At 45.8% G+C, this 21239-nt stretch overlaps 1 protein-coding gene across 1 annotated transcript in view; it reads left to right on the top strand.

Moving 5' to 3' along the window:
- The window catches only part of MRPS5 (mitochondrial ribosomal protein S5), a 572686-nt gene that overhangs the window by 547794 nt on the left and 3653 nt on the right, over nucleotides 1–21239 (top strand). Inside the window, exons 9-10 of the mRNA XM_078649050.1 lie at nucleotides 3770–3832; nucleotides 19835–19971. Coding sequence (XP_078505176.1) covers nucleotides 3770–3832; nucleotides 19835–19971 — 200 coding nt within the window. The remainder of the gene's footprint in view (nucleotides 1–3769; nucleotides 3833–19834; nucleotides 19972–21239) is intronic.

Below are 21239 nucleotides of genomic sequence, written 5' to 3'. Positions count from 1 at the left end.
ATTGCGTGTACCAATGAGTTTGTTAAAAGCAGGTATGCACAACATATTAAATTACTATATCCAGCCTTCCTCAAGGATGGGGCATGAAACTGCTGCATGAATATATGGCAGGGAACTTTGGACGAACAAATCATAACCCTTAGGGAGACTCAGGAATGTGCTTAAAGGTGGGCTCACAGAGGCACTCCCATTTGGAAAGAAGCAGTGAAAAAGCCAATCGGTCTGGCATTGCACGCCATCCTTTTGGAGTTGGCATTTTTTGTTTTTTCCAGACATGCATTTTTCAAAGCTTTGTCGGAGAAGCTAGCGAGCCCTCATCAATCTTTATAAAAAAAGAACATAACATAAGGCAATTTATTTTTATGGCGAAAAACATTCATTAACATAGTTGCTAGCACAAAAGGGAACTCCTTTGTCTATGGATGTGCTTCTTGTGAAAGGCAGCATGCCGTAACTTGCAGGGAAGTCAGCCTGTGACTAAAGTGGGATGCCCCGTTGCCCTATCATGCATGCTGGAGTGGGCACAAGAAAAATGTGAATGCCACAACTGGCTAATGGATGAAGTCTGGCTGATAACCACTACAATTAACTCTGAGGAGGGAAAACATGCACTTACATGAGGAAACACAGACCACGCAGAGGAGGCAACTCAGGTGCACTCTCAGCCAGAATTCATGATGTGTTTTTCTGGAGGAAACACAGAAGAACAAATACTGATATAAAGAAACCTTGGTGCACGATCAAGGGGAATACTATTTGCATTTTCATGAGAAAACGGATCACTCTCACTACAGAAAATTGGGATTTATTCATTATGAAGTATAGGTAAGTTCGTGTAAATAGATATTTTGTTAGGAAACAGCTACTACTTACAGAAAGAATGTGAAGTCCCTCGCTTTTAAAAACCGATAGTAGAACAAGGCCACATTGTGTCAGTAACCTCACTAGTGCATATATGAGCGCCTAGAAATACTTAAGCTCAGGATGTGAGTTGTGCAATAGAGTAGAACAAGCCAAAACATTAACAGGGAGAGTGGAGCCAGAGTCGTGCAAAAGCTGGCCTCTGAATCAAAGAGCCTGCACAAGAACCAAGCCATGAAACAAACTGGCATGTAACATATGCCACAAACATCTAGATAGACTATGATAGTGTGTTCAGAATTCACGAAAGTATTACAAATAAGAGTTTTGAAACATTCACTGAAGTACATTCCTGCCGCCAACCTGATCAATGCGATTAGTGAATTAAGAGGCACGTTCTATGTACCAAATATATGGCCCAGATTCTGATAATAGCTGGAGCAAAAATGTAAGCTATTAATTCAGCATGAAAGTTTTTTGTACCACAGATATTCTGAATGCAGGTATCTGAAGGTGCTTTCAATGTGATGTTGGTCTCACAGGTTTATCAAGCTGGGATTCATTGCAGAATTTTTAATTTCACACTGTAATACAACAAAGGGTATCTGAGATCAAAGGTTAAAATGCAGGCAGAAATGTACAAACTGTTTACTTTATTTAGGGCACTTTTGCATAGCATGAACATGCCCAATGACAGAAGTGTTCATCACACAAGACACATTGGTGGACATTTAAAATGTCAACAAATGTGTCAAGAAAAAACAAAATTTAAAGGCCTATTGACAGAAAGCAAGCATTCATGGAAGAATACAAGGAGGAGGTAAACAGGCTGTGCTCCATGGGAGGGACAAAGGCATACTGGACAGCCTAAAACAAATAAAACCAGCAAATAGAAACCAAGCAACTGTGAGTTACAAAACACAAAGCCAATGGTAAGCAATGGGCAGAAAGCATTCCCATTCCCAAGGAAGCTTACTGAATATCGCCAAGAAGGCTTCCACCTATAAAAGCAAAACATGTTCTCAATTTAGATTCCTGAATTTTTAACTTTTAAATGTGTTGTATCGGATATTTGAATGGCTTTTCTTGATTTAAGATAAAATAGTGGATTTTTCTCATTAGGGGTGTTCTTACACATTGGAATAGAGGTTAGGGAATATTTTCTTGAAGAACTATGACACTCTGCCCGTTTCTTATTTCATATCTCCGAGCATTGGAACAGCTTCCCACCTTTCCTTTGTGTCTTTGCTGGCAGACTTTTGTTTCACAACTGTTTTTGCAAGGGATCTTAGTATGGTGATATTATGGCATGTCCCCTAGGACAGATAATAATTCTCCTTTCCTAATTTCCTGGCCAAGGGTGTTGGCCTGGCTGGTCTCTCTTTTCACTTGTATATAGGTCAATTCCTTTTTGTCTCTTCAAACCTTCCTCTCTGGGTGGCCCAAATCAACCCATTGCCAATGTTGGACCATATCATCTCTAAAGTATTACAGACTAATTTTGCCACTTACCATTCTGGCTTTATTATTGGCAAACCGATGCTGTGCCACATTACCCGAATATGTTACTTCTTTGTAGAGTTAGGACAGAATGTCTCAAACAGTGACATTTTTCTTATGTACCTTCTCAGAGGAACTATAAACCTGTTCAAAAGTAGAGTTGCAGAAGTGTTCATTCCTTGCTCAGGGAAAATGTTGGCAGTCATTTTCTAAGTGTGCTGGGCATGGCAATACTGAAAGCTAACAGTGAGTTTTATGTTATTCGTTGTGATATTTTTATTTGCATCTTGTCGCTAGCTTAAGAAAAGCACAGCACAACTAATAGTCATTTAAAACAACAAGGGTAGGAAATACGTTGTATATCTTTGTCATGTAACCCCAGATATAGGGAGTCGGCATAATCCAGTTTTGACTGAATAAAGGCAATTATCACAGAGTTGTGTAAGCTGTTTTAAATTAGACTCTTCCTAGAAAGCAGGGATGGTAAAAACAAGTAGTGGCCACTTGGGAAGCCTCAGGGACCAGTGTCAGCCTATAGTTGAAATAACTTGAACATTCCAAAATACTGTGATTGGTCTGTGGCCAAGCTGTGAGTGACCAGTCATTGGACATGGATGTTTTGTTTAAGCATTGCATGAGAGTGCATATGCTTTCAGGATTTCTCATTCTTTTGCAGCTTCCCCTCACCTAATATCTTTGCTCCCCCCGAATGCTCTATGTAGCTCCCTCCCTCTTGTGCTTTTTATCCCATACCCAATCCCATCCCACGTGCTCCATATTTCTTCCTTGTACCCTAGCCTGTCCTTTGCTTCCTTCTCCTCGGCTGTTTATTATTATTCCTCCCCACCAACTCTCCATTGCTGCCCCTGCCCTAGGCCCCTTGTTGTCCCCCACCTAACTCCTCGCAGTCATTTAAAATAATAATCTTTTTTTTTATTGAGGGGCCGGTGAATGCACTCTTAAATTAGCTCTTTCACATAGGTTTAAAAACGTACAGCTTCCTTATATCGAGAAAAAAAATGTAGGAAAATTGCATCCTTGCCAATCAGTGGCACGAATGCATGATACATACATTGGTCATGCATGTTTGCGCCTTCTGAGTGACGCAATTTATCAAGTGTTCACCCATTTTTTATTTTCCTTTTTTTGCCGATGCTGCACAGCAATGCCAAAAATCATTTTGCTTTTTACCGATGCTGCTTGGCATCTCCTAAAAGCATTAGCACAGTCAGTATTCAAGCTTATTGGCCTTGCCAGTGCTTGTTCTTATACATATGACTTTTGTGCTGCTCTTCAGTTCAGTCGAGAAACAGACTGTATACATTTAGGTTGTATTTTGTAAATTACGACAAATCCTTATTATTGAACCTTGGCTGCTTCATGTAAAGTTTTTTTTCCTTTATTGTAGTTTATCATGACATTGCAACAACTTACAGACAAACCAGCATCCGGATGAAGAAGAAAAACAAAGGTAATTAAAACAAATGTAAAAATGAATACAAGCGTGTAAATAGTGTCTTAAGGATAGAAATTCCGAGCATCTAAGAAATGAAGACCACGAGGTCTATACACAGCACGTTTTCTAACTACACTTACTGTCAGATCCTAAGTGGTCCCCTTCTTTGGACTTGATTGTTGTGCTATGTTGCCCTCTGTTTCTCCTCCATGCTGTCTAATTTAAGAAAGGAATGTTACTGGCATGTGTATCTGTAAGTACTCATGATGTTCATGCTTCTGCCAATTAATGTTGGGCTCTGACTTGTGCAAATTGTTTTTCTTTGAAGAAGTGTTCGATTCATGAGGTATAGTGACTCCACCTATTGCAGGTAATGCGCATGGGCATTGGCTCCATTGTTAGATTTTTTTTTTCTGCGGTCTGGTTCGGACATGTTTCAATCGAGCTTCGGATCGGTGCCTTGTGGTTATCATCTTCTGGCCCATTTGGTTCCTTTTCACACCCCAGTAGAACAATCCCTGCGTATGCTGCTGTTCAGAGTCTTTGTGCTACCTGTTTGTTTCGATGTATGGGAACTCTTCGACCGCCTGTTCCATGTTTGGTGCAGAGAATGTCCAATCCCTGATTGAAAGGACTCAATTTCAAACTGCCCTGAGTGATGAGCAAAACCCCCCCTGGGCAGACCTCCACCAGTTGTGTAACCTCTGCCTCTCTGCGGACCATAACAAGGCTGTTCTGCCTGCCTTCCAATCGAAGAAGAAACTGCGTTACCGTTGAGCTTGATGCCTCGCTTAACAGTCTATGGTGCAGCAGCAAGGGAACCACACCCACGTTTTCTTCGGCAAATGGGACGTTGAAATCGAACCTGAGCCAGGGACTTTGGCCGCCAAGCCACAGATCTTCTCTCCCGAGGCATGTTCCTGCTAGGAATCCGAGGGGGAAGGCCCTCCGTTGGTGCGGGTCCAGATAAAAAGTAATCTGCTTTGAGCACTGCGCTCGAGGGGTTTGGGCTTCTCGCCCTGAAGCCCATTAACAGGCTTCTGGTTTGCCACTGCCTGAAGGCCATGGTCGGCACTGAAAACAAGCTTCGGATCTGCACCCAACCACCCCTCAGCTCCCAAGCATATCTTGAAGCTTCGCATCTCTGTGGTGACACCGCCTTTGGATCGGTGTTGAAAATGTACTCCAGGCCATTTTCGGCTCTGAAAACGTCTTTTGCGCTGAAATCCACCTCTGCTCCAGTGGTTTTAACAACAAACCTCTGCAACTAAGCGCCTGGTATCCAAGGCTCTGTACCCCACTGCTTCCAAGGACCCCTACAAGCCGGTCCTGCAATGACTCCTGTATGAGCCAGATAGGCAGAAGCACATCCTAATCCACCCATAAACTGGCAGGATCCTCACCTAGCCACGTCTAAAGCCTCAATTCCCATTGCCCCCTAAAAGGAAATTGTCTTTCAAAGAAGCCCTTGACTTGCCTTCTAAGCCACAAGCCAAAGTAAAAAGGTGACATAATCACGACACCAGTCCCATGCATAATCAGCCTTGTTCATCACAGCATCTTCTTTTCCCCCTTCTTCCTTTGCCTTCCTCTCTTTGTTCTCCCTCCCTGCTTCACCTCAACCACCTGCTGTACCTCTTTCTGAATCACCACATTGTTCTGCACATTCTGTCCTTGAGGGGTGGGAGGAGTGCGGGAAGGTAATCACCCTGGCTCTCTTCAAAATCCTTAAGATGTGCCCATTGAGCCACAGTCACAGGATTATCAGTTGGATGACTAAGCTATGGACCCCCTTCGGGACACTTATCCCGATATCTATCCAGCCAGGCCATCCCCACTGGATGACACCACCTCGTAACGTGAGGTTCTGCACAGGGCAGCCACTTATCACAAAGTAGAGATGCACAAAACACAGGATGATGAAGATTTTCTCGTGGAGACTCGATCCTCCAGGCATTTCTGTGCAATGCTAAAAGGGATGTAATACCAGCTCCTGAGGTCTTCAAAGAGCATGTTAAGGCCAGGGTAGTCAACCGGATACTGGCCAAAATTACCAAGCGCCACCTTCTGACCCTCCATACATTAGGGGACAACTTGCTCCACATTCCCTGGTTGCTCACAAGGTTACCAATGCCCAAGACACTGGTGAACTATGGAAAAAAATATACTTAAATAGTCCTAGTCTTTGACAAATAAGTACATGGTAAATCATTCTTACCTAGTTTGTAAAAAAATAAAAAAACAAGACTGAGTCTGATAAGACTCACATTGAAAAGGTACACAGTAAGCGCCAGGGGTCCATGGTAATCTCCTATGAGGCAAAACAAAGAGACACTGAGTGAGAACTACAACTCTGTATATCCCTAGTGACACATAAGCTTGCCTTATAAAAGAGTCTAATCAGTGTGACCAATTCAAAAACCAAGAATATATTAAGTGGTTGAGAAATTAATATAAAAACAACCGGACCGATTTTCGTTGGATACCATGCTGTGACCCAGCTTTTCAGAGGATACCCTCTGCATTACTCTCTAATGAAAATAAGAGATTTGTCTTGTCCCATAAATGGGGGAATCAATTGACATACCTGCGAGTCAAAGGATGGATCGAAGAGCGGGGTCCCGGTGTGGCTCAGCTCCTACTAGGGTTTGCCGGATGAAAGCCCAATATGCTAGACGCAGTCTTAAATCTATTTGCGCACACGATTCTTCCGACATAGAGAAAGGACATGGAAGTTAATTGTGCCAGTAGACCCTTTCAAATTTTGGCTACATGCTTGTAGGTCCCTTGTAAGTAAGTTAGAATTGGGTTGAAATCCAAAATAGTCAAAAATATGTAATAAAACAATTACAGAGTGGTTCCTACTGAAGGAAGTGTTCTATATGAAAGCCCCATCTTAATAGAAACAAGAGCAAAAAGGTTTTGTGAATCGAAAACAAATGAGGAGGTAAAATTCCTATGTTCACGAGTGGGAGTGCGGCGGCCATATTTAAAAGGCAGTCTTGCCTCGAAACATTCAACATATATCACAGAAATGTCAGAAACCGATCCTTCAATTAGGATCTTTATCAATGTACATGTGCAAAGGACATATAGTTAAGACATAGGGAAGATGTATAACAGAAGAAATACGAAAGCAATTTATGCTGAATATTCCATAGTGAAGGGACAGGTGTATGTGACATGAAATAAAAAGAACATGGTGAGAATTACAACATGCCACGCGTTATGTTTACATGAGACAATTTATGAGAATATATAGGCCTGTGACTGCAATATACAATATGGTGTGTATATATATACATTGTAGTGAGGTCTCATTGTACTTATTCTCTGATAAAATCACGCACGTAAGGGGGTGTTTATGAATCGTTACGTCATTCCCAATATTTAGTACCTAAATAAATTACACATTTGGGGACAGTTTGTTGAGCTAGTATGGGCCAGATACACAGTGTTAAGCGTAGTAGGCAGAACATACAAATAATGAAATGTTGAAAAACAGGTCTGGGCACTTGTCAAAAGTATATTATTTGTGGCATACATAGAGCAATGCAGATTGTTTCTTTCATTCTGTAAGGATGACATATAATGCTCTATCTACATTCAAACCCTTACGAACTGCTTGCAACCTGGTTATCCATTTAGTTTCCATCCTCCCCAGAACCAATTTTCTATCACTTCCTCGAGGGTTGATATCCACCTGTGCTATACCTTGAAACTTAATGTTAATGAGTTCTGTTGTTGAATGGGCGGTGTTGAAATGTACTGCAAATGGATAGTTAGGATTGTTGTTTTTTATTGCTCCAATGTATTCTTGGATTCTTACCTTGAGAGGTCTGACACTGCTTCCTACATAGATAAGACCACCGTGATAGATCAGGCAATAAATGACATAGTTGATGTTAGTTTATTAACTGTTTTATGTAGTGCTCTACTGGTGTGTTGTAATAGAAACTAGTTCTGTTGCCAGCAAACTGGAAAGTGTTACATAATCTATATTTGAAGACTCCCTTCGGTTTGTCATGTAACCAGGTGTGATCATGATGGCCTTTAGCTGAGTTATAACCTGGGCAAACCATGTTTCTTAAAATGACTACTCTACTGTGCGTTATATTGGGTTTGCTCCTAATGTACTTAGAAACTGCCTTGTCAAGTGTGAGCAGGTGCCAATGTTTATTCAAGACTTTGTAAAGGTCCTGGCTATATGTACTGTATCTCGTGATGAGAGGTAGTATGTGTTCTCTCTGTTTTTTACATTTCTTGTTTTCCAGTAGCAACCAGCGTTGTTCAGTCAAAATCTTGGTCTTCTCCTGAGCTAGAGATTTGCCAGAATATCCCCTCATAGTGAACCTAGCTTGAAGAAGTTCTAATTCTTCAAAAAAGGTTTCATCATCACTGCAGTTGCGTCTCAGTCATGTCATTTCACCCAAGGGTATTGCGTTAATTTGACTTCTAGGATGTGCACTAGAGGCGTGTAGAATAGAATTGCATGCAGTGGATTTACGGTACAGGCTTTTAGCAATCCTTTTCCCCTCTGTGTTGATGACTACATCCAGAATAAACTATTTCCTTGTCGTCTATCTGACAAGTAAACTGTAAAGTATATGTAGTGTAGGGCAAGCAGTCCACACATGTTGTTTCTCAAAATGGCCCTTATATATATTTGCATATGAGTGCGAAAACGTGGATCCCATAGCAAATCCTATGGCTGTCTGAACCAGGTGTCGTTGTGTAGAAAAATGTTGTTCTCTAGTGTCAGACGTGTTCGGTCCAAGATCATTTGTGTATGCTCATATAAGGTGGCATCTCTACTTGCTAGGCAGGATGCAAGGGCATGCAAGCCCTTTTCCAGAGGAATACATGTTTACAACGAAAGATGGTCATAAGTGACATTAAAAGGTTCCAGTATAGATAAAGGCTGTCTTTTCCTCATCTCTTCCTCCATCTCTTCCTCTAACGGGATGGAAATAAAAAGGATGGTAACTGACATCGGTGAGTCAGAGTGGACGCATTATGGTTCTCCTAACATCACTCCAAGATGAAGCTGGCGCCTCCTACTAAAAAGAGATATCCGTGGTAAAGTTTCCGGATCCAGAATGGTGCCTGGCGATATTCAATTGGTGGGGAATCTGTAATTAGAGTACACACCAGAAAGATGATTGCCACAGGTAATTAACTTCTCTTTCCATACCTTTAGCCTTTCTAGTATGGTAGATCCTGATAGTCCAATAATGTTTTCACTGTTGCACACGAAGGCTAACTTGCCGAAGCAGGTATAACCATTAAGCTGTGTCACGTGTGTTGAAACTTGTGACTTGTCTGTGGGCACATTGTCTGCGGTAGTAAAGTGTGGTCTTCAAGTTATAAAGAGGCATCTGCATCAGGCGTGTTCACCCTTTTAGGAATATTTCGGTCATTGGAAAATGCAGCGTCCATGCCACACAGAGATATGCTGCATGTTCATTAACCATTCAAACTATCTTACTGGTATTGTTACCTGTAAACTGCATAATACACATGGATCCCCACACCCAGTACCCTACCAGAGAGCACCTTGCAACCTGCAGGCCTTGCGGATCTGTTCAACATGTACTAAATTCACTGCGTTGTGATCAACTTCTTTTAGTGACTTTTTTTTTATCAAACACACTCTATGCTTAGGATAGTTTGAAAGGCTTATTTTACCCTATTTGATAGTGTTTTTTGTAAGCTGCTAGAGGTATATAGATGAGAGAGACCACATTTACTCACCACATTTTTTTTTTTTAATAAACATTTTATTGTCAATAAGGCATAGAAGACATGTACATTCTCATCATTTACACTTATTATCCCATTAGTACCCAATGCAAATCAGGAGCCGTTGAAGTCTCAAAATTTTCAAACTTTTGTGATAATGATATTAGTACAGACTAGAATTAAATAATCAGTGCAGCTCAGCAGACATGTGTATTCGACAGGGCTTCTAGTTCCGGTTCATTGCGCAATGTGGTCATACAGTTTACCGCCCTGAATGCTTAACAAATCTAGCAAATAGAACTAAAATCACAACCGTGAAAACCTAACAGGTGTCATCATCACTTGGGAATATTATGGCCATACACAAACAAGTTCCCATCTATTGCACACAAACCGTATATGCGTTCAATGGTGTCCTCCAGGTCCCGCTCCATCCCCCCACAACTCATAGTAGCACACATCCGTCCCTCCCTCCTATTCATCTTCCTCATCCGACTCTACATCTTCGTCCTCCGGCAAGGGTGCACATGGCTCCCCCCTGTATTTGTTCCACGGCAACCACACTTTATTCCACTTACGGGGACAGGCCCGCAGCACATACACCGCCCTCTCCTTCACCAACAGAAGGTCCATATTTCTAATCCAGCCATGCACCGTAGGTACATCCGGGGCTCCCCACTTTTGTGCAATGTCTCTTTTTGCTACTGTCACAGCTAACGTGACCCACAGCTTTCCATACCTGTTCAGGTCTGTAGGGTCCCAAATGTTCAATAGGCATTTACGGGGCTCAGGGAGAAGTGACACCCCAAGGACTTGAGATAACGTGCGCATGATTTGCCTCCAGACTTCTCGGATCAACGGGCAGTCCCAGAGTGTATGGAGTAACGTACCCTCCTCCCCACAGCCTCTCAGACAGAAGGGGTGTGGTGCCCTCTGTATCCTGTGTAGAAGTGTTCTGGTGTAGTAGGTGCGGTGTAAGATCTTGAGCTGGACTAACCTGAACCTAGCCGATATGCCCACTTCCCTCGGTGACGCCAGCGCCTCATTCCACTCAGTGTCATCCATGTCCCCCACATCCTCAACCCACCTCTCTCTAAGTTTCTGCGTGGGGATTGCCAGATTGTTAACCAGTTTCTTGTACGTAAGTGAGGTCGCCTTCTGTTCCATAAATTCCGTCAATAACCTGTCCTCCAAAGGTGATGATTCTGGAAGAGTGGTGTCAGGCGGAATGGCTTGAAGGAGGGCGTGATGAATCTGCACATATCTGAACGTTTCAGTGGGGCCCATACCATACTGTTGTTGTAGCTGTGAGAATGCAATTACCGAGCCCCGCTCCCAGAGGTCTCCCACCACCGAGATCCCAATTTGATCCCAACGTACAAAACCTTTGCTTGATCTCAAGTTCCCCAGAGACTTCGTGTCCCACAGCGGTGTCAATTTGGTGATCTTCCCCTTCCATCCCAGACGAGATTGTGCCGCATGCCATAAGGTAGCCGTGTGCAACGTTGGGCCAAGCAACGTCCGAACCCGTGAGTGGTTATATAATACTGACAGCATGCCATCCGTTCCTAACTGCGACCAGTCCGCTCTATAAGCGGGGTCATCCCGCGGAACATGGATCCAGCAATTAATCACCTTAAGTTGGGATGCCCAATAATACAATTGAAGGTTGGGAAGGGCGATCCCTCCGTCGTACCAGCCCTGAACCAATTTTGCATGCGATATACGGGCTGGGCCGTTGCCCCACAGCAGGGCAGCTACCTGCGCGGCCACCTGGCGGAAGTAGCGCGGAGCCACCACGTGAGGGGCGTTTTCCAACACGTAGAGAAACCTAGGAAGTGCCATCATTTTAAATAACGCTGCCCGCCCTAGGAGGGTCAGCGGAAGAGTAGCCCAATATTTAACGTCCGCACGCAAACGTGCCAGAGGTGGCACCAGGTTCGCCGTGTAGAAGTCCGCCGCATTCGCGGTGATGACAATACCTAGGTATTTAAAGGAGCCGTCCGCTAATTGCAGGGGGCAGTCAGGCCTCAACAAGGGTGTCCCGCCCCGAAGCACGAATAGTATGGATTTGGACCAATTCAGGGTGTAGCCGGACGCCTTCCCGTGCTCGTCGCACAGAGCCAGCAGGGCAGGAATGCCTTCATTGGGATTGGTCATGTAGATCAGCATGTCATCCGCATACAAGGATACTCTATCCTCCCAGCCGTCCTCCCAGGTGATGCCCCTAAATAGCGGCGTTGTCCTTAGCAGAATAGCCAGAGGTTCTAGCACCAGTGCAAAGAGCAAGGGTGACAGCGGGCATCCCTGCCGGGTTCCCCGCCCCAGGGGGAAGGTTTGCGAAATGTGGCCATTCGCCACCACATGTGCCATGGGTGACCTATATAGGAGCCGTATCCATGCTACAAATTTTGGGCCGAAGCCCATACGAGCAAGGACCGCAAAGAGATACTCCCACTCCACCAGATCAAACGCCATCTTGGCGTCCAGGGACAATATGACTGCCTGGTCCGAGAGGAGATGCGCCCGCGCCAGGACTCCGTGGACTCTCCGCAAATTCAGTGCCTTACTTCTGTGCGGCATGAAACCCGATTGATCGGGGTGTATCAGGGTCTGTAGATGCTTAACCAGGCGACAGGCCAAGAGTTTTGCTAGGATCTTCGCTTCCACGTTGAGCAGGGAGATAGGTCGGTACGAGGAGCACGCCGTCAGCGGCTTGTCAGGCTTAGGAATGGCTACTATCGTGGCCATACGTTGGTCCAGAGGGAGTTCAGCCTTGGCCAAACTCTCCACATACATATCGAGCAGGGGTTTGCTTAACAGGGGAGCCGACGCTTTGTACCATTCCACTGGTATCCCGTTGGGACCCAACGCCTTTCCAGAACGTAACGACTGTATTGCCAATTGGATTTCATCTGCGGTCAGGTCAGCTTCCAGTTCCTGTTGTGCTTCCTGTGAAAGCTCGGGGACTGCTATGTTACTAAGTGACGCCAACGCCTCCCTTTCCGTGACTTCCCGTGTCGGTGTGTATATATCCTGATAATGCCTCGCCAGAGTGCGAACTATCTGCTCAGGGTGTGTCTGCAGCCGGCCATCCTGTGTGTACAGCCTTTGAATACCCTTATTACATCCACTCTTTTTATCCAGCCACGCCAGCATCTTCCCGGCTTTATCGCCCAGGTCATATATCCTGTGCGCTGTGGCTGCCAAGTGTCCCTTGGTCACCGTAGTAAGATGAGATAAGTACTTTTGTTGACTGAGGTGCAACGCATGAGTATTGGCAGGGGTGGGATCGGCCATGTGCGATGCAGTCGCGGCATGTAGTGCGAATTCTAACTGGGTGAGGTCGTGTCTGGAGTCACGTTTATGCCCTGAAATGGCCGCTATCGCTGCGCCACGCAGGACTGTTTTGTACGCCTCCCATAGCACCGAGGGCGAGGTGACTGTGCCTATATTCTCCGTAAAGTAGCGTGAGGAGGCCAACTTAAGCTTTTTCCGAACACCCGGGAACTGTAAGCAATTGGGGTAGATTGGATAGATCCTGGCACGTTTCTTTTCTTTAGTCGTGATGTGAAGGGACAAAGGGGAGTGATCAGATACACCTCTAGGCAGGATCTCTAATTTGTCCACCGTGCCCAACCCCAACCCTAAAAAGAAAAGGTAATCAATGCGTGATAGGCTGTTGTGCGTAGCTGAGTAGTGCGTGTACTGAGTTGCCGTGGGATTTAATTGACGCCAAATATCAGCGAGGCCCAGCGCCGTCAGAAAGCTAGGGAGCGTGGCCGTCCCTCTCAAGCGTTCCCGTACGGGAAAGGTGTCCAACAGCGGGTCAGATATGGCATTAAAGTCCCCCCCTATGATCATGTCACCTTCTGGAAGGTCGAGTAGGAATTGACCCAGCGCCGGCAGGGCTGTAGAGTGCAGCGCTGGTGGGACGTACACTGACACTATATTGAGGGGCCTCCCCTCCCACTGGCCAAAGAGCGCCGCAAAACGACCCTGATCATCCCTCTTGCAGCTTTCCACCATAAAGGGGGAGTTCTTCTTACGGAGTATCCCGGTGCCCCTGGACCCCGTGGTGAACTCTGCATGTACCTCCATGACATATCCCCGCCTATCGAGTGCTTTGCAGGTAGACCCAGCAAGGTGCGTTTCTTGCAACATCACCAAGTCGGGTCCTTGGCGTTTGATGGTCTGAAGAACCAAGCCTCGCTTAATCTTGTCCCCCAGACCCCTAACATTCCATGTGAGCAGTTTTAGGGTAGACACTACTGTCAGTGGCAGACCAGAGTCCGCGGGCGTTCCTCTAGCTTGTTGGGCCATATGGGGCTATGTGCAGTATAATGGACATGCGGAGTCGAAGCGGGACACCTACATAAGGACGTGTGTTAGGGAACCCCGAGTGTACAGCTTGTGTTCGGACCATGTGCCACAGTGAATAGATGATGACTAACAATAATAACCAGAACAAAACAACCCAACTCCCCCACCCCCTCCCTGCTACCCTGCACCACGGACTCGAACCCGCCCGCATCCCCAACTCGGCAGAGTGCATAATCCCATCCCCGTTCACCTTACTTGCTCGTGGGGTAGGTGAGCCCCCTACAGGCATCAGCCGACGCCCGCCCTACTCAGCTCCACCAGCATCAAGCTCCCAAGGCTCATATTGTATTGTCCTGCTGTCCGGCTAGACAAATCAGTCCTGTACAGGTTGTCCGGAGTCAAAGGGGTCCCTCTCGAGATCCGAGTCCAGCGCCGTCGCGCCCTCCTCATTCGCGGGGCTCCTCGATGGTCGATCCGCTGGTTCTCCGCTGTGTCGGCGCCTCTGGTCCCCTCGCGGGCGGTTTGGCCGGCCCACCCGTCTCCATCCATCAAGCCAGTCTCTAGCCACCTCCGGCATGTCGAAAAACCATGTCTTCCCCTCGGCCACGACGCGCAGTTTGGCAGGGAAAAGCATGGAATATTGTAGGCCTTTGTCTCGTAGTGCTTTCTTCACATCCGTGAATGACTTCCTGCGCCTCGCCACCTCCGCCGTGTAGTCCGGGAAGAAAGCCAAAGTGGAGTTCTGAATTTTGACAGGCGGGGAGACCCTAGCCGCCTGGAGGATGGCGTCTCAGTCCCTATAATTGAACAATCTGGCCAGCACCGGTCTCGGAGTGGCTCCCGGTTTCGGCGTTCCACCAGGAACCCGGTGCGCTCTTTCGACAGAAAAGAAGTGGGACAGACCTTTAGGCTTTAGCTGGGATTTGATCAGGTCCTCAACGTACAGGTCCATAGCAGCTTTGCCCTCCGATTCCGGCAGGCCCAGGATGCGAACGTTGTTCCTCCGGGAACGCCCTTCCTGATCATCGAGCTTCTCTTGCAATTGTTTCGTGACTCTCTCCATGCGTTCCATGGCCACTTGCAGATCCGAGGTGTCTTCGACGAGCGATTTCGTAATTACCTCCACTTGCGTCACTCTCTCCGCCATTTTTTTGAAGTCCGCCCGGAGCAAAGTGACCTCTGAAGAAATGGAACCCACAGTTGTTTTGACCTCGGTGAGGGTCTTCATAACGTCGTCCAGGGTGACCTTGGGAGTGGTCCCCGCGTCCGGGGTCGCCCCAGTCGAGTGGCGGCCGCCAGTCTGGGCCTGCCCATGTTGGCCATAAGCAAATTTGTCCAGCTTCGCCTGCGTGGACGTACTTCTTGTGCCCTTACCGGCCATGCTGGCTGGGCAAGGATGTGGGCGGTCAAAGCGTGCCGATAGGGCAGTGTGTGGTCCACGCGTTGTACACTGTCCTCGGGCGGCCGGCAAGTCACAGTGGGTGCCTTCAGGTTTAAGATGGCGCCTTGCACGCCTCACAGGGTCCAGACGCTGCGCAGTCGGCCGCCGCGAAGAGCAGCACACCGGCCCACTGTAGTTTCAATACGGCCCTCTGCGCGGTCAATGCAGCCCCCTTCACTCCCCTCAGAGTTTGCAGTTGCGGTGTCATTTAATGCCGCTGGGTGGTTCTCGCAGGGGGGGCCCCCCAGCAGAGTGCGCTGGACGCGCTCAGTGGTACACCTTGTCAGCTCCAATGTGGGAACACCCGTAGAGACTGGGCGCCCCACGACGATTCCTCTCCTGTAGGGGATGGGGTTCAGACGCGCCCCCTCGTGAAGTGGGGCGAGACTCAGAGCGATGGTCGTGCAAGAGGAGGGCAGCGCCCTCAAAGCAGCTTGTCTCACCGCGCCGCAGTATCAGCGTCGCCGGCCCCCGGTCTGTCTCTCACTCCGCCGACAGGATGAGTTCTGGTCTTGCCGGCCGCCCCCGCTCCTTCAGACGATGCCCCAGGCCAGAGAACCACCTCGGCCACACAGGGCGCACGCTCTCTGGCAGCGGTGCAGGCGTTCACTGCACAGGGCAGAACGTAGTCTTGGCCGGCCGACTCCTCCGCGCCCGGCCGAGGAGGGCACACTTCCGGTCAGGTTTCCCAGGCACTGTGGGTCGGTGCTTCAAGGCTGGCACAGGCCTCAGATCGCCGTCCCCAATGGTAGCCGATCCCGGTGTTCAGACACCACCTGGGTCGGAACGGAGCATGCCGCTTGGGTACTTGGGCCGATGTCGCTCCTTCGAGCGGGCTTGAAGGACGGATTAATGACGGATAGTCGCTGCGGGCCGGTTGCCTGGAGGAGCTCCCGCTTCTAGCTGCCACCATGTTCGGCAGTTGGCCACGCCCCCCTACTCACCACATTTTAAGTGAATTACCTTAAGGTACTTAATGATAGGTGTTGCTGCCTCCTGAGTGGTACCCAGACAATATAATAACAAACTCTTACCCCTTTGATGCTTTCCATGCTCTGTGATTGAGTCCACAACAGTCCAGTGTTTAGATTTCTGTTACTCCCTTTATTTAGCCATTCTACCCCAAATGGGTGGAATGTTCTAGCAGTTCTATAGCCCCTGTGCCTGGCGCACTAGTTGTTGTTAAAAGCCCTCACCCTCAATATACCCCTAAGCCCCGAGGTCAGGCCCTTTAACTACCACTATTGGCCTTGGCAGCAGGTTATAAAATGCTTAATTAATTGAGGTTGCGCATGCACCAGCTAGCTGCACTTTACAATGACCTCTGAGAAATTTACACTGATGTAAAGCTTTTCAGATGCCAACTTTGCATTTTGAGTGTGTGGGTTATTTATTTATTTATTTATTCAAAGTTTTATATAGCGCGAACAAGATCCTTACAGATATCAGAGCGCTTCACAATGACAGGGTACGGGTCTTTTTTTTACATTGGCGTATATGTTTAATTAGTGTTGGCGGCTGCTGACATACTCATGCAGTAGTTTCTACTACACAGATCTCCAGGTCCAATTGGAGGTCATGGTTGAGACTGTCATATTGAACATCAAGGGTTGGACTCCCTGGGCAAGTGCAGTGGCGTAACAAAACTTGAGGGCCCTCCTCAAAGTTCATGGAGGGGGCCCCCCATGCTCTGACCCAGGCAGGAGCTCTGGGGCAACCACCCACAACAGTGCCAGAGGAGCACCCTGCAGCTTGGGCCCCCGCCCGCACCCCGGGGGCTATTGTTACGCCACTGGGCAAGAGGGTAAAGATCTAGAACCACCTCATAGATCTGAAGGTAGTTGTCCTATATCTCCAGGGAGTACACCTCTCATGCTAGATACACAACACTGATTACTCCCCCTTCTATTCTTCTTCTTGAGCGCAAAGTGGTGGCCAACTTTTTCCATAAGAATACCCACCTCTCGATGTCATTTGTCAAGTTGAGGAGTGTAGGTTTGTCATGGATCATGTGGCATTAATGTTGATGTAGAAATGTTATCCCACTCCATAGCCCCCAACACCAGCCATGAAGAATTGCTACCCCATTCTTATGGACCATGTCCACTTTGATGAATGTAGTATTAAATTCACAGGTGACTTTAAGCTGGTTTGGGATGGGAATCTTGATAAGTCCAAGGGATATACTTCATTATCAAAGGTGGATTCCAAAAGCTCTGTGAAACTTGGATATCTGACATTAGAGACATTGATTCTTTTTGCGGGCCCGTTCAACGGTACAGTTGACTATATCTTTTTGAGCAGTCCTTTGGTCTTCGTTGGCTGACTCATCCGTGCCTGATAATGTTCTCTCCCCCATACCATGATGTCAGCTTCATCAGCTGATGGCTCCCTCACTTGGCAAGAAAAAGAGTTGCAGCCAAGCCTTTACCAAGATCCAGTGTTTAGGGAAAAGATTTTCGCCGTAATTGCCGATTATTTTGCACTTATTGGAGGATCTGAGGACTTCAGTCCACTTTTTGGGACACTTTTAAAACCGTTCTCTGAGGTAAGATCATAGCACTTCTTTACATTGTATCCACAAGTTGGTTACCATAACTTAGAGACAGAACGTAGAAAGCTGGAGATTGAACGGAAAATCAGGTTCTTTGTAAAAACAATTTCCATATTACCATAGCCCGCTGCACTGTATGGCTACAGAAAATCAGGCGGAAATGGTGTTATTGTGCCTTAAACAAAAGTCCTACTGGTTGGATAACATGCCTGGAATGCTGTTGGTGCGTCCGTTGCTTGTACAGAATGAGAGGGCTGACATTGGATAGCTCCTTTCAACTTCGAGGACCTTACTAGTCAGGGGTTAACAGAAAGTCTGTCAATTGTGCTGTTAATATGAATATATTTTCCTGGCTGTCCCTGTAGACAAAATAGGTATGGTTGAAGACCCTGGTGTGCTTGGAGCCCATCTAGAAAGCCTCTGATAGAATGGATTTGATTTTCTTTTAGAAGGTTATGTACCAAGTATGAACTTTCCATGATGTTATCAGGTGGAGCTTGGTAAATAATGCTGACTTATTTACCAGAATGAATCTGATTGGCTTTGGGTCATCCTTCACATAAAATCTTCACTGGGGAATGCAACAGGATTTAATTTCGCCTTCCCCTGCATTTAGCATTACGTTTAGAAGCCCCAATGAGACTAAACACAAGTGTTGTTCCTGAGTTTGGGGTGGGTAAGCTTTGGTTGGGAAAAGCATAAATAGTCTTTTTTCACTCACAGTATTCTATTGGCATTGAGTGATCTGAAATCTTCGCTTTCTTTCCTTATGCAGAAAATGACATCACTTTGAACAAATAGAGAAGTGTCAGGTCAATTTGGGCACATCTGAGGTTACTAATGTGGTCTTTGCGGTGATACTTTTCAGTGATTTCAGGCCACTACTCCTCTTAATTGGACTGCCGACTTGATTACATATCTGAGTATTAAAATGACCAGGTGAATACACTACCTGTGCAAAGTCCACTTTCTTCGATTACTCATAATTACAAGGCTTGACCTCGTGAGATGGAACCGAAACATTCTTTCTTGGTGTATGGGGCTATTCCTTTAAAAAGCAGTGTATTGCCCAGGGTCATGTATCTTTTCCAGGCATGACTCATTGTGGTTGACTATGACTTTAAAAGAAAAGGAAATACTACCTTAACTTTTACTTGTCCCCATAAATGGGTTATTACCTCGAACAGTGGCTCTGAGTTCTTTACGATGAGGCGTTGGATAACAATAAACAACTAGTTAGTAAATGGCAAAATGCTGTTCTGGGGTGGACAAGTGCTCTATAAATGCAGAATGTTAAGTTATGTTTTAATCAGGGTATACTGACATTGCCCAGCCTCTCTCTTCTTGCTGCTCTGCCACTCCCTTCTCTGCCTAGCCCTCCCTCTGACACTCACCCCGCACTCTTCACTCCACCTTATTCCCCATCTTTGATGCTGTATACCCTCTCTCTCTTTTCTGCAATGACCACTGTGAACCACCCCAGGATGTAAGTTGTGCATTATGCCACCTACATACGTGCACGTTGCATACTCGCGTGTATATATACATATTGGAGCTATGGCTATGCCCCTGGTGAAGAGAATAATTATCAGATACATAGATCAGTAGAAATACCTGATCCAAAATATTTGTGTCTGACTCCTGGTTAGGTTTTAAAAAGATTCATCAATTGTAAAGCATAGAAAAACTCGCACGTATGTTCCTTGCTAGTAAAACATAACTTTTGCTTAAAGTCTAAATAACATTTTAAATGTTCCATTTATAAATTAGTTATGAGTAAAAAATGACAACTAGTAACTATTTTAAGCCAGATTTTCTTAGGAGAGAGCACTGTAAACTTTCGTGTGGCCATATGATAAACTGTACCTGTCAGACCCAGATGGGTTCTCTTTTTTAAGACTGTTTGCTTTCCAAGTTGTCTTGATAACTTTTAGATAACCCGCGTTCTCTTTTTCAGGTTATGGTCTTCATTGCCACCGAGCCATTATTACTATCTGCAAGTTGATCGGCATTACCGACATGTATGCGAAGGTTTCTGGATCAATCAACATGCTCAACCTCACCAGAGCGCTTTTCCTTGGATTAACCACGCAGGTATTTATTTTTTAATTAAAACATTGGACAACATTGCATGTAAACAATTTTGATTAGGCATGCGAAACAAATGATAGACGAGCATGACAAGACTTGGGATGCTTCGATGTATAGCCACTTTAATTATTAAAGGGTGAAGCAGAAAAGAGTACGTGCTGCGCTCGCAAAATGTATTCTTCTATACCCTGCATCATTCTAGACGTTGTAGCAGACGTGAACAGCTTTTAGTTTGGGCCAAATACGTTCGTGGGTTTATATTGAAATATTTTCTGATATTTGTCATGTTTGATGTGCTCTTTGCTGCTTAGTTTGCCGGTGCGTTCAGTCTTGGTGCATGTTTTTAAGTGTACTGGCTCTGCTGTAGGCTATGATTGGAAACCGTGTTGCACCACAGGTCTTTCATTACAGCAGTTTGAGAATTAAAGGTAAGCCGCAAGACAATTGCTGTGCTTCATGTGTGGATCGAAATAGTGGATTTCATGTTTTTACCTTCCCAACCCTCGCAGAGGCTTACAATTGTCTATCATTATTGAACATTGTTATCATCATGGCATGCGCATTTGATGGACCGCTGACACTGCTGAATGTTTCCTTCAGAGTCCCGTGTGACACACAAGCAACGGATTTTCAATACATCCGCACACGGTTGGAAGAGAAAATTAGAGGGTCGTTAACTCATCAGTCACTAGTCTTAAACTTGCTGACTGAGGCATTTTTTTTATGGTAGTTTGAGCATTTTGCCAAAAAGGAAGATTATAACAAAAAAACATGTTTTGAAATCGTGAGTAGAAAGCGTATTTCTTAAAAAACGGATTCTGCAATTGACTGTACTTGGATAGAATTTGTTCTTATGAAGAAAGATGTATGTCACATTAACCACAACTCTTCCTTGCACATTCTCCAGTTATTCCAACTGTTTCTCTAGACGTTTTCTGAAAATCTGGTCGGCATTGTACATGTGGACACAGGATCTCTGTGAAGAAAAACACTGAACCAATGGATATTTCCAACAGCCATTATTCAAGTATCTTCCAGAAATAACTCCTCAACCACCACACAGCAACCTGATCGCCAGTTGTCGAATCCTCAGCTCCCAACCACAATGTTCTCAGAACACACAGCTTGTCCACATCCAACAAGATCATTTGGAAGATGCAATTGATATACCACACCCCTCCCCCGTTATATAACACAAAGTATAACAGATATATCTAAGGCAACGTTTACAACTAAAATGTTACTATGAATTAAAAGATTCAAATGTTACA

This window comes from Lissotriton helveticus, chromosome 6 (genome assembly GCF_964261635.1).
Source record: "Lissotriton helveticus chromosome 6, aLisHel1.1, whole genome shotgun sequence".
In the NCBI taxonomy this organism is placed as follows: domain Eukaryota; kingdom Metazoa; phylum Chordata; class Amphibia; order Caudata; family Salamandridae; genus Lissotriton; species Lissotriton helveticus.
The sequence above is the reverse complement of the archived record's forward strand: the minus strand, read 5'-3'. Positions and strand labels throughout refer to the sequence as shown.